The 12205-nt window shown below is 48.5% G+C and overlaps 3 protein-coding genes across 9 annotated transcripts; 1 reads left to right on the forward strand and 2 right to left on the reverse strand.

The window, feature by feature from the left end:
• Positions 1-782: 782 nt before the first annotated feature.
• On the reverse strand, positions 783-7871 carry FOIG_05653 (uncharacterized protein). Of its 4 annotated transcripts, none has more exons than XM_031204375.1 (4): positions 7425-7871; positions 2459-7357; positions 1841-2404; positions 783-1728 (listed from the first exon to the last, which is right to left on the reverse strand). In XM_031204375.1, the coding sequence occupies exons 2-4, from the start codon at positions 7319-7321 to the stop codon at positions 1501-1503; spliced, it is 5655 nt and encodes a 1884-aa protein (XP_031066204.1). In that variant the 5' UTR covers positions 7322-7357; positions 7425-7871; the 3' UTR covers positions 783-1500. The 4 variants fall into 4 exon arrangements, with proteins under 4 accessions (XP_031066204.1, XP_031066203.1, XP_031066205.1 ...); XM_031204374.1 differs by having other exon boundaries at positions 2459-7360; XM_031204376.1 differs by having other exon boundaries at positions 783-2404; positions 2459-7360.
• A 391-nt stretch (positions 7872-8262) lies between these two features.
• On the forward strand, positions 8263-11272 carry FOIG_05654 (glutathione synthetase). Of its 4 annotated transcripts, none has more exons than XM_031204379.1 (5): positions 8263-8617; positions 8834-9155; positions 9203-9278; positions 9328-9476; positions 9533-11272. In XM_031204379.1, exons 2-5 carry the CDS (start codon positions 8854-8856, stop codon positions 10554-10556), a joined length of 1551 nt encoding a protein of 516 aa, XP_031066208.1. In that variant the 5' UTR covers positions 8263-8617; positions 8834-8853; the 3' UTR covers positions 10557-11272. The 4 variants fall into 4 exon arrangements, with proteins under 4 accessions (XP_031066208.1, XP_031066207.1, XP_031066206.1 ...); XM_031204378.1 differs by having other exon boundaries at positions 8328-8772; XM_031204380.1 differs by lacking the exon at positions 8263-8617 and having other exon boundaries at positions 8685-9155; positions 9533-10876; positions 10931-11272.
• Positions 9466-11767, reverse strand: FOIG_05655 (uncharacterized protein). Its single transcript, XM_031204381.1, has 3 exons — positions 11285-11767; positions 11138-11226; positions 9466-11083 (listed from the first exon to the last, which is right to left on the reverse strand). Exons 1-3 carry the CDS (start codon positions 11560-11562, stop codon positions 11034-11036), a joined length of 417 nt encoding a protein of 138 aa, XP_031066210.1. The 5' UTR covers positions 11563-11767; the 3' UTR covers positions 9466-11033.
• Positions 11768-12205: the final 438 nt, after the last annotated feature.

The following is a 12205-nucleotide window of genomic DNA, read 5'->3' on the forward strand; positions in this document are numbered from 1 at the left end:
ACCTCTCACAAGCGCTCGACGAGTTCAACTCCGCGCAAGTTTCCCTATTCGGGCAAGTAAACTGTGCATTCTTCTGCCGATGCAGGGCATTTCCCTCTGCATAGGTCAGCTTTCTCATGAGGGGGTGCCGACTGGTCTAGGCGTATCAACAGGTATCAATGCATATACAGGTTAGTTTGACACGTGAATTGTTTGAGCCACTCTAGGTACTAAGGTAGGTAATATGAAGCCCAAGATGAAAGTACTTTGCCTGTATCAACGTCTCTGTAACGGATACATGCGCCTCTACTCTCACCGAAAGTATTTTTCACCATTTGTGAAGGATATAAACAGCGGCCGACAGCGGCCCGCAGCCTCAAAAGGTGAAAGCCCGCACATGCCGACACCTGATGCGGTACGTACAGGGAAGACAGCGCCCGAGTCAAACTCAGGGACAGCCGTAACGAAATACCTCGCTCGTGATTGGCTCGTCCTTTTTGCACTCTAGATCCCAGCAAGGGCTAGATCTGTCCATTACTTCCTGGTTATTGGTTGGCTATCGTTGAATTGTCATTGAAAGGCGGACATGACGAGGTTCATCAACTGGAAGACTTCCATCATTCCGAAGAAAGAAGATAACATTAAGGGTTCCGAATGCCCTAATCTAACATTAGTTCGACATGCAGCAACCTTGTCAGACATGATACTTATTAAGAATTGGATCTCAGGCCAGATCCCCGAGTCTGAAATTGAACACTCTCGGCCTTGTACTAAATGTCTCGTACGATGCATACCCACTGCTCAACCATTAACTTGTTCCGTCTTCTTCCTCCCAAGTATGATTATGGATGTAGAGTGGTGGAAAACTATGCTAAGACATTTTCGTCTATCCCCGAAACCGTTGGTTTTGCACGTACTCATTAAACGCACTATAAAGCAAGACTTTGCTTGTTGAACATATTAGGGCATAATTGCCGAAGTCTATCGTGGACTATAATTCTTTGTAACTTCAATAAGAAGAGAATCCTTCTTTATGGCTGAAAATATGCTGCGAACATAATTAATGCTTCACCAAACTGTTCGGATGGCGATTCTGATATGTCGAATCGAGTCGGTCGGAACTCTTGAGGCAACGTCAACAGAATACATCGATGCGTTCAAACATGGCAGCGGAAAGAAATGCTTGCAAAATACATATCTCTCTACCTAAAATGCAAACCATCTGGTTTCCAACTTCAAGACTCAGGGATTGCTTGCTGCGCGAAGTTTATTATTGATAGATTCCCGCAGGGGGACTAAATATGGGCTTGACAATTGGACCCATTCGCCTCTCTCTAAACAAATCTGCATATTAACGCGTCCTCAAAAAGGGTATCATCTGGCTCAATGCTATGCCATACCGTAAACGCCATCGAAACTTATCTTCCCGTATGGACACCGTACTTTCATCATTCCCATCTGCATGATCCCATGAACTCCAATCCTCAATCGAAACGAACGATACTTGTAAGATCTCTTAAGTTAGAGACCAGGCGTAACATCCCTGAAACCAAACTGCCCTTCTCGAGTGCCCATTGCAGGTGATGTTCGGGTTTTCTCTTCAAAAAGGGCCTCATTTGCCCATGGCGGTAGACGGAATACTCGGTTTCTCCTATTGTCCGCCGCTTCCCGCATTATTTTCATATCATCCGTAGCCCGGGATCGCTTCTCACCCTGGTGCGAGCTTCGACGCCTGATATTCTGCAAATTCTTTGAAATAACAAATTAGTGAAGTTGCGCAGAAAAAATAGGGGGGGAAGAGGAAGTTAGAGAGTGAGAGAAAAAGAGGGTTGTCCAGAGCTGGGTTTGATGAGCATCATACATTTGGGTCGGGAGAACTAGTCTTCTCAAGTGCCCGAGCAGCGATCTCCGTTTCTGTGAGTGCATTGATGGCCTCGAGTCGCTTTTCGAGGTCTTTCTCTTCGGCTTGAGCCAAGTATTCTGGCGCTATGAAGCCTGTGGCAATTGCAATCACCCATTTTTGGTGCGATAGAAGCCTAATGAGTACCCTCCAATGCTTTGTGTCAGGGAGCAACCCATACTGGCCCTTCCTACGGACCTCGTTCACACGCATGGTTGTAGACTTGGCCATCTCGCCAGGGTCACCTCCTGTTTGTAGTACATTGCGTTGTTGCATTTTTTGAAGGCTCTCCCGCAGACAACCCTCGAACTCGACCATAGCAGGGTTCTCAGTTACGTTGAAGACTCCACCTTGCTTAAAGATGGGACTCGCGCGCGGCTGTGCAGAAATGATCGGGGTCGAGTGCGGCTCAATCAGTGGCCCAGAATGGTTATGCTTTCCGAAAAAGGTGTTCGCACCAGCCATTGGCATTGGTGCTGGGCCGTGGCTAGAAGCCGTAGGTTGCTGGGACACAGGCCGGTTTGTCTTATTGTATGGGTAAGCAGGGAACCCGAAAGCATGCCAAGGGGGGGGACTTACAGGTGAGCTCGTTTCGTGAGATAGTTTTCCGGCGCCTAACATATCCTGTCCAAGAGCTGGAGCGGTTGCTGGAGCGGTTGCTGGAGGTGGAAATCGTGCATGGTGAAGCATATCCGATGTATCATCAATTAATCGAGGCACAAACTGTTGAGATAACGAACTCGCACGAAGGAGCTCACCCTGTTCTCCATGCAACCTAGCCTGCTCCTTTAAATCCACTCGGTCTTTCGCCCTCAAATACTCCTCTGGGTTGGTTTCTCGAAGACGATTCAGTTCGATCATTTGGGCTACTTGCTTCTTCTCATCTTCAGTAAGCGCCGCGCCAAGATCTTCCTCTTCGAAAGTGTCCGTTGTCACAATGGATCGGATACTCTCGCCGTTCTCGCGATGATTTATAAGTTTGTCCAGAATTCTGTCCTTGCCCAAATAAGGGGTGAGATCGCTTGGCGGACAATGTCTGATCACCGACACTACGTCGCCTTTGCGCTTTGACCAGCTGATGGGATTCTTCTTGTCAACGACTCGCGATGCCAGCTGCATTTTGAAAACCTGTCTGTTGTGAAGATTATCTTCGAAAGTTCCTGCGACCATGAAACGGTAGACGAATACAGGCTTTTGCTGGCCGATACGATACGCTCGGCCCACCGCTTGTTGCTCATCTGATGGGTTATATCTGACGTCAAAAATGACAACCCTGTTAGCCCCCTGAATGTTGAGTCCTACACCACCAGCAGTTGTAGATATCAAAAACACCTCTTTGCTACCCTCATTGAAGTCTTTTGTCTGCCTTTGTCGACTCGGAACTGGTGTGCTGCCATCTAGGCGAGAAACTGTCCTCCTCTGCATTCTGCACATGTTTTCGATATAATCTAATGTGTGTAAGGACTGGCTGAAAATGAGCACCTTGTCCTTAACTTGACGCGCCTCGTCGAGTATGATTGTCAGCAGTTCTGTTTTTAATGAAAGCGTTGGCGTGTCCAAGTCCCTAAAAGAATGCAACGTTTCCAAGAACTCTGGAATCATAGACTTGGGGAAGGACTTGTCTTCATTATCGCTGTTTGAGCGGATGCCCTTTTGAATTGCTTTCACCTTTGCTTCAAAGCATCGTGGGTGGCTGCAAATCAATCCAAGATGGTTGATGGCAGCAAAAGTCTCAGCTTGCGAGTCGGTGCCTTCTCTTGCTACACCCCTGATGTACAGTTGGTACAACTGCTTCTGAGGTGTCGTTGGAGGCACGAATATGATGAACTCCTGCTTTGGTGGCAAGTCGCTTTTTAGGGCAGCGATCGTGTGGCGATTGATCTTCGGTGCCACAAGTTGCTCAAGCGCCTTCAGCCTCATTTGTGCCCTCCTTTTTTCAGCTGGTGTGCTGTCGTTATAGAGGCCTCGCTCGACCGGAGAGGCATAAATGTGGCTAAACTCGGAGAACGGGCCAAGAAAGTTGGGGACAACCCAGTCAATCATGGCAAAATACTCTAGTACACTGTTGGACAGTGGTGATCCTGTGAGTGCAATGCGACTCTTTGTTCTGAAGCGCGAACTAGCCAGGTTAGTTTGTGACTCCCGATTCTTCATCTTATGCGCCTCATCGGCGATGACCACGTCCGGACGATTTGTCAGAAGATCTGCTAGCTCCTCTGACATGTTCATAATCTTTTTGAACATTTCGTAGCCAAGTGTAAGGACGCCTCTGCCAGAAGCCCATGACGACACCACCGCAGCCCTTTCCTCGACCGGTGTATTAGATGAGACCTTGCGTAGCTCGCCCAGTAAATCCGCTGGTGCCCATTTGAGGAGCTCATCTATCCAGTTGTCTACCAAGGCAGCTGGGCAAAGAACCAGAATCCGTGGTTCCCTCAGATCTTCGGGTATTTGAGCCACTACAGATGGATCTTTAGATTGTGCTGCCTCTGCCAAAGCGACGAGGACAGTGATGACTTGCATAGTTTTGCCGAGTCCCATTGTGTGGGCTAGCAAACAACCTTGCCGTACACTTGGGTCTCGCACAATTTGATTCCATATGAAGCGAACGCCGTCGATTTGGTGATCCTTGATTCGGCGACCAATGTCCTCATGGATGTAGATAAGACCTTGGTCTTCTTCTTTGCTTTCGTTTATGATGAGGCGAGTCCCATCCCGTGACACCGAGCCATCCAGCGCAAGGGTCTCCCTCAATTTCTTTCTGCGAGCCTCTTGTTCCCTAAGCCTTTGATTCTCGCGTTCTCGAAGATCCACGGCTGCTTTGTCACGGATGATTTCTTTTTCTTTTGGTCTTCGACGCCCGGCACGCCCTTCCTCGACGACATCGTCAAAGTCATCCATCTCATCCTGTTCCTCTGGAAATAGGTCGTCGAGAATGTCCGTGTCTTGTCTATAGATTTGACTATCCTGGGGGAAGTGAGGCGTAAGAGCCGCTACGAACAGACAGAGAGGTTCGAAGAATTTGACTCGTGCCTGGTTCAATGTTTTTCTCAACTTTCCCATTTTATAGGAAAGCATTTGTTCTTCTGTTGTGTGCTGACACACGAAGAAGCAGCGACAAAGACGTACAACGTCAAAAAGAACCACCTTTACGTTGCCCTGTGGTAGCTGTTCGGGATCTTCCAGGGGTTCAAATAGATATGGCTGGATATGCTCCTCCCATACATTATTGGGGTGATCTGATAATATCAGATCGACTGCTGACTTCCGTCGGGCGTGTTCCATATGCCACATCTCACCGATCAACAATCGCCAGCGATCGTTGCGCTTGACGTATTTTTTAAGCGGTTGAGATGCAAGCTGCTGAAGATCGCCAAAGCTCTCAATAGGTGGGGGGTGAAAGCCGCCATCGTGACGTGGAGATTGTGTTTTTTCTGGCTGAATCTCTCGGCTTTGGTTTTCGTCATGACCTTTTTTAGAGACATGGTTAATGGGAGCCTGGCAACAGACAACATCGGGTTCAAGTGGTTTGTTCTCGACGTTAGCAGGGTCGTCTGTTGTCAAGCTCTCTCCATTGGTAATGGCTGCATCAGAAGGGCCTGCATCGAGAGTTTCTCTTTCAGAAAGATTCTTTCTGGGAGGGACGGCGTTTCCTCGATCTCCATTCAAGGGACTGTTCGCTTGCTTGGCAGGACTAGTCAAATCGATGGGACTAGTCATGTCATAACCCAAGCCTCGGGGTTCATCCATGTCGTCCTGCGTCAAATCCATGAAGTCAGTATTGAAATCCCCCCATTCCTGCTTCATAGGGGGAGGTGTTGAATCCCGATCAGTCGTCAACCCATTTTCAATTACATCCATGTGGTCGTCAGGAACGACGAAATCTTCCTCTTCAGAGCTAGTGAGAACCTCGTCTTCCATAAGGGCCAGGGTGTCCAGCTGCCGTACGGCGCGTGGTTTCGGACGGGCCACTGTTTGTGGTTTTGGGGGTGGCCTTGACGACTCAAGCAACTTAATCAACCACTCCTGATACTTCTTGTCTTCTAAACTTTGCTCAAGGCTCTTGGCTGCCTCTCGGTAATGTGCCTCGGAGGCCGAGTCCGTCTTCTGGATTTCGAGACAGAGTTTCTGGAGTCGTTCGATGAGATGCTTAGCCGTTTTGTAAGCATTCTGGATTTGTATGCCCTTAATGCCAAGGCGGCGAGATTTCTGCCATAGACTATAAGCTTTCCGCTCATACTTTGGGAGCTTCTTCTCAGCCCAGTTTTCCTCAATAGCTGTTATGGCCTCGTTTAATATCTCTGCGATTCGCTCAGGAGTGACAAAGGGATAAGGCTGGGGATTGTCGTCAAGGGCATCAAGCCTCTCGTTTTCAGCCTCTTCTTCTTTTATCTCCCTTAATGTCTCAGCGTCCAGTTCGTTGTCAAGGTCGGTGAGTTCGAGGATCTCATCAGACTCGTTGGAAAGATGACTTGGCGACCTAGAGGAATGCATATGTATGCGATAGCGGCCTGTAAGAAGCCGCTTAAGAATATTGTTTGCCGCGAGTCTTCTTCCAGGTGGAATTGTATGGATGCTGAATGAAGTAAAGGAATCGTCGCTCTCGTTGAGGAGAGAGCTCAACATACCGACTGGCGTCAGCATGTCCTCTCTTGAAATCTTGCCCTTGCCTAGGTAGGCATACGAGGGTGCATTATCCCACGGAAAGCCTGCAGAGTTATCGTCTGCAAACTTCATCCCAGCCTTGGTGGTCGCGTAGTCAAGCACATCAGCTTCCGTCGGGAGGAAAGCGGGGTCGGCGTTCCTTGGTATATCTGTCAACAGCATGGGCGCCACCCGCCTGCGCTTACTAGACCTCTCATCAACCTCGGGGATTTGGTCAGGAGGTTCATGAATGGGCGGCTGACGAGAATGCGTTGCAAGTTGAAGCTGGTCATGTGCTTGGTGTGTGTGTGTGTGGTTTTGGCTATCTAATTCCTGCTGCAATGGGTTCCCTGCAGCATGAGGAATCGTTCCATTAGTATCAGAAACGGAAACAGGCGTCTCCTTTTCTTTATGATGATCACCGTTCGGAAGATCGGAGGATCGCCGTTGTTCCGTGGCATGTGTTGAGGCTTCGGTTTCCTCGCCAGGGAATCCGGATTGTTTTCGCCTGAAGTCGGCTTGCCATTCCCAATACCCTTTGCTCCTAGAACGAAGAGTAACGATAGCTTCTGCGAGGGCAGCTTTGTGGCGGGCGATCCTAATGCCGAGACAGTCCATCAACTCTTGACGCGAACACACATGTTCGAAGGTCAATAGAGTTTTGCCATCAAACTCCTCCTCCTGGATGCGTGTGGCAAGGAATGCAGGATCTCGACTCCATGGGGCCCCAGGAGCGCAGAGTCGATTAACAACCACATCGATATCCCAGGAATAGGGATCATCCTCGATGTCGTCCATTTGGTGACACACGTGCTTAGAAGAGCACAGATAATTCTTCTATCAAACTTGGTATCAAAGATCGAGTAAGAGAATTAGTCATTAAAAAGGGGAAGAGACATACGTGGGAATCTTTATTATACTTCAAAGCATGCGCTTTTGTGACAGGTCTGCTGAGCAAAGGCCCAGCGACTAGAATATGCGTGGGAAGAAATGTGCATAGCCGCCGCCGCTTGGCCGCGTTTGACAAAGGCCACTCAAGGCTGAATCCTCGCTGCCTTTTGGCGTCGAAACAAAATCCCAAACGTTCAGAAAAGATAAATGCTTGGGTATCAAAGGCTTGGCTACCTTAAGGAAAGTATGAGGTGAAGTGAAAGTGCAAGCAGAGCGCAAGAGATGTAAAACCGTGCGAGTGAAAAAAGAGAAATCTTCGGGCTGGCTTCTCTATGAGTTCTATGAGATCATTAGAGACAAGAAAAATAGAAAAGAAACAAACCGAGTTTTGCAGAAATCGTAGATGCAAAGTTGAGCGATGTTGGGGAGAGTACCTTCTTTTCCATTCAGAGCACGCTTGTTGCACGGTACGCAAGGCAAGGCAGGTACTGTGCGTGTGGAAGTGGCAACCACCTTAAGATACTTACCTTAAGGTAGTAGACGGAGCAGCTTTGTACTGTCACGTGACTCCGCGAGGCTCATAAGCCAGGAAGGTGCACTCGTGACTCCGGAGGTAGACTGAAAGCTGAAGAAAGAAGAAGAAGAAGAAGAAGAAGAAGAAGAAGAAGAAGAAGAAGAAGAAGAAGAAGAAGAAGAAAATGAGAAAAAAGAAAAAATGAAGCGGGTGGGAAAGAGAGATAATGAGCATAGCAGCCTTTTCTGCTCTGAGGGACAATACTGCAGGTACCTATTTTGTGTCTAGGTACTAGGTAAGCTACTAACCTGGTATAAATGGGTTCACATCTATCTTAGGTACATCACGTCTTACTCTATCTTGTGACAGATCCATTGTCTTCAACTTCATACTTGTTCATGCATACCGAGATCGACTATACGCCATTGTGTTCAGCGGGGCCCCTAGATATCAATATATCACATCCTCTCCACATTAGAATGACAACCTCGCCGGAACTGAAGAGCAAAACAAGATATTACCTTACCCAATATAAACTTCACAATCTGCTACCCCGCTGTCGTAAATGCCCCTCATAAAACGCCCAAATAAAGTACTACACGTACGCAGAGTCCTTCCAATCCAATTGCCGTTAAAAGGGTGAACCCATTTGCCGTGGGTCTTCCATGTGGTCTATCGCCCTAAATTAGGCATGCTAACATGAGAACGAGCCTTTTATCTTCAGGTATTCCGCGTCCCGCACCCACTGTAATTATTAAGCCACCCAGTTCAGCCAAGCACGCAAGCCAGCGTCTTGACTAATACACCAAGGACTTTTCATACTTCTCTTCCATACCTACCTAAGGTAGTCTGTCTTTAAAAGTATCTCTCGATTCCAGTTACTCGGTGAACACCTCATTGCATAGTCTAAGTCAGTTCCAGCATAATGGCTTCTCTCACGGACGGGATATACCCACCCACTCTCAAGGCCGAAGAGAAGGACGCCCTCATCGAGACCGTCAAGGACTGGTCAATAGGTAATGGCCTCGCAGTCAGGCCTCCTCCCACAGTCATAGCCGCCGAGGCAGACCCCAAAAGCATCGCTGCTATCAACGTTCCTGTGACCCTCTTTCCAAGTCCATTTCCCAAACAATGCTTCGTGCAGGGCAAGGCAGTTCAAAAGACTTACAACGAGCTGTATGCCTCAGTGAGCAGGGATGAAGAGTTCTTGGCCCAAGTTGTGAAGGAGTGAGTACACCTCAAGTTTGCATGCTACAATTTCTAAATAAGTTTAGGGTCTCGGATGGTGATGAGTTTATTCGAAACTTATGGGACGTTCATACCAAGGTTAAGGCTGAGGGATATACACAGGTAAGTGTCTCTCGATTCAATTGAAGACGCCCCATTAACAAGACAACAGCCCCTGTCTCTAGGCTTGTTCCGCTCAGACTATATGGTGCATCAGGATACCGAGACCACAAAGTCTTCTTTGCAAGTCAAGCAGGTTGAGTTCAATACCATTGCTTCTTCTTTTGGCGGTCTTTCAACACACACCTCTGCTCTCCACAAGTAATTCGACTCCCTTCCTAAGCCGTCCATTAATAAACTGAGCCTAATAAGAACAGGTATCTTGCTACAACGGAGTACCCGATTTTGGAAAACCCTATTACACAAGGATCACTAGACCTGCCCGAGAACACCAGCACTCGTGGCTTAGCAGCAGGTATCGTGGAAGCGTACAATATTTATCCCGACTCTGAACTTGGCCACCAGAAGTGTGTCATCTTTCTCGTACAAGACGGCGAGAGGAACATCTTCGACCAACGCCATCTTGAATATCAAATCGCTAGCTCTTCGTCATCTATCCCTGTGTTCCGACTACCTTATTCCCAAATCCTACAGCACAGCAAGATTGCAGACACCTCTAAACGCCAGCTTCTGTACATCCTTCCAAGAAACCGTTCAAAGATTTACGAAGTTGCTGTGATCTACATGCGATCTGGATATGGACCTTCTGATTACCCTGATCAACAAGCTTGGCAGGCTCGTTATCACCTGGAGAGGTCGAATGCTATTAAATGCCCTAGTGTCCTGACTCAATTAGCTGGAACGAAGAAGGTTCAACAAATTCTCGCAACACCGCGCCCTTCCACAGAGTCCTCGGCTCTTAGTAGGTTCATTCGCGATGACACGGATGACGCAACTGAGCTGTGGCGCACATTTACCAACATCTACCCGATGGATAGCAGCGATGCTGGCCTTGAGGCTCGGAAGAAGGCCCTCGACCCCAAGATTTGCCAAAATTATGTGTTGAAGCCCCAGCGTGAAGGTGGTGGCAACAACATCTATCGAGGTGCTATTCCAGACTTCCTCAAATCTGTTCCCGAATCCCACTGGGGGTCTTATATTCTCATGGAGCTCATCACTCCCCCACCAGTCACTAACATCATTCTTCGCAATGGCAATCTAGAGCAAGGCGGTGTTATTTGCGAGCTGGGGATCTATGGTACTTGCATATGGGACCAGAGCACAGGCAAAGTTCACCACAACGAGGAAGCCGGGTATCTTTTGCGCACAAAGGGCGATAAGAGCGAGGAAGGTGGGGTCGCTGCTGGTTTTGGATGTATGGACAGTTGTGCGCTGGTGTAGATGCTCTCAGATTTCCGGAATAGCTCTTTCAGCATCCATATCGACACCGTACAATTTCTTGTTGACAAGCATGCCTGCCTTCCTAGAGGAATCCTTACCTGCTGTATTAGAAACTTGCCGAAAAGGAGAAGAATCCACCATGCGTCTAAAGAGCTGAGGTCACACATACTTATGATCATGGTTTACGGAGTAGTGCTTTCACAGCCCCTCCCGAACCATAGCCGCTATTCTGTAGCCTGTATGTGTAAGCACACGATGAAGGAATAAGTGTGTGATCAACAACGTTTATTGCATCATGGTATCATACAGATCCTCCTAAGGTTGTGCACAACGCTCATCGTACATTACATCCATACATTAACATCCAACAAAAGAAACCGGTCATGGTGAGAGAGGAGAACAAGTAGGCAGAAGACTACGGCCAGGCGATTTATTTGCGACCATGTTTCAAGAAGGAATTCCATTGATATTTGCTTCTTACTCGCCCTGCTCAGGAGCCTGGGGACGTCGGAGAACCTCGAGGTTGCCTCAAGAAGGGTTAGCTGTGGTGGATAGTATCTAGGGAGGAGTAAACATCATACGCTGGACAATGTTGAAGCTGCTTCGGTTCTGACCGTTGGAGTCGGTGTAGTTGCTCAAGGAGGCATCACCCTCGACGTAGACGCTGGCACTATGTAATGGTCAGCACAAATACCACGTGTTGTAATTGTCTTCAGAAGTCATCGTACCCTTTAGGAAGGTTCATGAGGTAGTCGCGCTGAGGGCCCTCGGCGAAGCTAGTGACTCGGAACCAACTGGTCTTGCGGTTGTCTCGGGGGCCGCTGTTGCTGGCGACAGCGTAGCGGAGGATCTCGCGACCGGTGCTGGTGGAGTGAACCTCGGGGGTGTCGGCGAGATTACCGATGATGGTGATCTTGGCCAGAGGTCGAGGGGTGGTGGTGCTGAAGGCCCGAGCAGCAGAGGCCGGGGCGACAGCGGCGCGGCGGAAGACGGAGGAGAAAGGCATGTTTGCTTGCTTGTGTGATACGTTGTTGGTGAAGAGCTGAAGCTGGAAACCGGGGCGGCGAGGGTATGGGTGGTGTTGATAAGGTGGATACTGGAGGACTGAGCTTTGGTGTGCTTGTCGCGTCAGGACGGTTTGTTTCGAAACCCTGACACGCGGTAGGGTGGGCAAGCTGAGGTCGGAATTAGGGATGCTCCCTCAATGCGCTATTTGATTGGCTCAGATTGAAGGTGTTGTGCGACCCGGTAGATGGGTGCCGTTTACTGTGGAGTGCTGGATAACTACATATCTACGACACTGCGATTTGAATACGACCTTGCATTTTTGCGCATTAACCTACCATCAATAATAAACTTCCAATGTCTTGAAAGCATAACCCATTTAACTCCCGCGTGGCCAAGAAGTGGTCGATTCCAAAAGCGGGCTTCTCTACTCGGTGAATCGGAAGAAACGAATCACTTACTACAGCATACTTGAAATATTCACTAGCTGTGACAGACTGAAATCTCCATTTCAATTGCACTCCAGCGGTGGAGCTTGTTCATCCTCTCATCTAGACCATGGTGCTAAGTGCTCTGGATGACTCCCCATAAATGATCAAATCGGTATATTCTACTGAGAAAAGGCCAACCCTGCCTAGCCTGCT

The sequence above is a fragment of the Fusarium odoratissimum genome (genome assembly GCF_000260195.1).
Source record: "Fusarium odoratissimum NRRL 54006 unplaced genomic scaffold supercont1.7, whole genome shotgun sequence".
NCBI classification, from domain to species: Eukaryota; Fungi; Ascomycota; class Sordariomycetes; order Hypocreales; family Nectriaceae; genus Fusarium; species Fusarium odoratissimum.

Bases quoted from the DNA above. Each gene is read 5' to 3' on its own strand.
- FOIG_05653 (XM_031204375.1), bottom strand. From the start codon at position 7,321: ATGGACGACATCGAGGATGATCCCTATTCCTGGGATATCGATGTGGTT. The intron at 2,405-2,458 runs GTAAGTCCCCCC...CCATACAATAAG, and splicing joins CTCACGAAACGAGCTCACCT to ACAAACCGGCCTGTGTCCCA. The intron at 1,729-1,840 runs GTATGATGCTCA...GTTATTTCAAAG, and splicing joins CTAGTTCTCCCGACCCAAAT to AATTTGCAGAATATCAGGCG.
- FOIG_05654 (XM_031204379.1), top strand. From the start codon at position 8,854: ATGGCTTCTCTCACGGACGGGATATACCCACCCACTCTCAAGGCCGAA. The intron at 9,279-9,327 runs GTAAGTGTCTCT...ACAAGACAACAG, and splicing joins AGGCTGAGGGATATACACAG to CCCCTGTCTCTAGGCTTGTT. The intron at 9,477-9,532 runs GTAATTCGACTC...TAATAAGAACAG, and splicing joins CACACCTCTGCTCTCCACAA to GTATCTTGCTACAACGGAGT.
- FOIG_05655 (XM_031204381.1), bottom strand. From the start codon at position 11,562: ATGCCTTTCTCCTCCGTCTTCCGCCGCGCCGCTGTCGCCCCGGCCTCT. The intron at 11,227-11,284 runs GTACGATGACTT...ACCATTACATAG, and splicing joins CTCATGAACCTTCCTAAAGG to TGCCAGCGTCTACGTCGAGG. The intron at 11,084-11,137 runs GTATGATGTTTA...ACCCTTCTTGAG, and splicing joins CAGCTTCAACATTGTCCAGC to GCAACCTCGAGGTTCTCCGA.